We start from the raw sequence: 1,722 nt of genomic DNA on the forward strand, positions 1-1,722 counted from the left end.
AAGAACATTTTTGGATTTTAGAATATTTGACAAAAGTACATTAATCATATAACAAATTCTTTAAAAATAATTTTCTAATTATCTATGATTACGTTAAGTATTATATACTTTCCTTAAAGTTAATAAATAATGTTTATCAAATAATTTATTCAGAAAACAAGTTCAAAGTGAATTATAATTAATAGTAAATTGTGTTTTAAAGATAAACGTGTAGGGTATAAAATATAACCCAGCAAACAAACAAATTTCTAGTGGACGCTTAGAAATAAAACGAATCATAATAGTATATAAGCATTTTTAATACAAAATTTATTGATGTTATATTTTTTGCTTGGATACTATAAACGTTTAACGTTTAGCATGTAAATACCTGTTTAATAAAGTCGACAATTTTTGTAACAATTAAATATGATTTAATTAACTACTATATAAGTTCCTATAAAAACAAGTTGCCAACAAAAATATCATTTCAAATAAAAACACAACTTCAAGATGTTAACGACACACAATCGACAATTTATTTTATTGGCAACGTTTATTGCCGTATTAATTCCGCTGAATAAATGTTTTGAATTACGTGAGTAAATTATTTTCAATTATTGTTTAAAATATTTAATTATAAATATTTTTTTTTATTTTTTCTAGCCTTCCTACAATCCTGCACATATGAGGATGAAAAATGTCACATAGAACAAGTGAATAAATTCTTTGAAATGTATGGCAATGGCATTGAAGAATTGGATATACCCACCTTAAGTCCCATGCATTTAGGTGATATTACCATTAAAGGCAATAACAATGATAATTTCAATTTACAATTGTTTATGGAAAATGTGGATTTATATAAGTTTCCCGTTGTAAAATGTCAAAGTATTAAAGGTTTCTCCAAAGAGGGTAAAGCAATGCGTGTAGTTTTAAAAATGTTCTCACCTCAACTTATCATCAAGGCCCATTGTCGGGTAAAGGGTAAACTATTACTTTTTAATGTAGCCGGTGATACGGATTTGAATATTGATATTAAAAATGTTACCACTACCATGAAGGCAAGATGTTCGCCTTTCGTGAAAGATGGTGTGACTTACTATAAGGCGGAAGAGTTGAAACCTAAATTGGATATTGGAAGGTAATGTTCTAAAGCTATTTATGGTGGAACTAAAAAATTATTAATTGTTCTCTTTTTTATATGTAGTCTTTCCACCTCTTTTAAAAATTCCACATTATTTAATGGTGAAGAAATCTTTATGGAAACTTTTGCCGATACTATCAATGAAAATTGGGAAGTTTTACGTGATGAAATTGAACCTCATTTGAATGATGCTGTTGCAAGAGTATCTATTGGTACTCTTAATAAGATTTTAGCCACCATGCCTTTTGATAAGTATTTCAAGAAGTCTGAATAGGTTCTCAGACGTTCAAATACATATAAAGTGGTATTAATAGTAATAAAGACTAAAATATGTTTCATTTGAAATTCAATTTGAAATATTTTCTAATTTTACAAAAATGTTGATAAATTTTTTGTAGAAGAATTTAAATTATTTCGTTACATTTTTCATTTTTGAGAAAACTTTCGATTAAAATTTCATTTTATAGAAATTTTTTACAAATTTTTCATTTTATAGAAAATTATAGATGATTTTTTTATTTTTAACAAATTTTTAGATTATATTCTGATTTTATGTAAAATTTTAGATTTATTTTTTCATTTATAGAAAATTTTCG

At 25.4% G+C, this 1,722-nt stretch overlaps 1 protein-coding gene across 1 annotated transcript; it reads left to right on the forward strand.

Annotated features, from left to right (window-relative positions):
- Nucleotides 1-443: 443 nt before the first annotated feature.
- On the forward strand, nucleotides 444-1,471 carry LOC111688300 (circadian clock-controlled protein daywake-like). Its single transcript, XM_023450786.2, has 3 exons — nucleotides 444-577; nucleotides 646-1,123; nucleotides 1,190-1,471. Exons 1-3 carry the CDS (start codon nucleotides 493-495, stop codon nucleotides 1,398-1,400), a joined length of 774 nt encoding a protein of 257 aa, XP_023306554.2. The 5' UTR covers nucleotides 444-492; the 3' UTR covers nucleotides 1,401-1,471.
- The last annotated feature ends 251 nt before the right edge of the window (nucleotides 1,472-1,722 follow it).

Source organism: Lucilia cuprina, chromosome 3 (assembly GCF_022045245.1).
Source record: "Lucilia cuprina isolate Lc7/37 chromosome 3, ASM2204524v1, whole genome shotgun sequence".
NCBI lineage: Eukaryota > Metazoa > Arthropoda > Insecta > Diptera > Calliphoridae > Lucilia > Lucilia cuprina.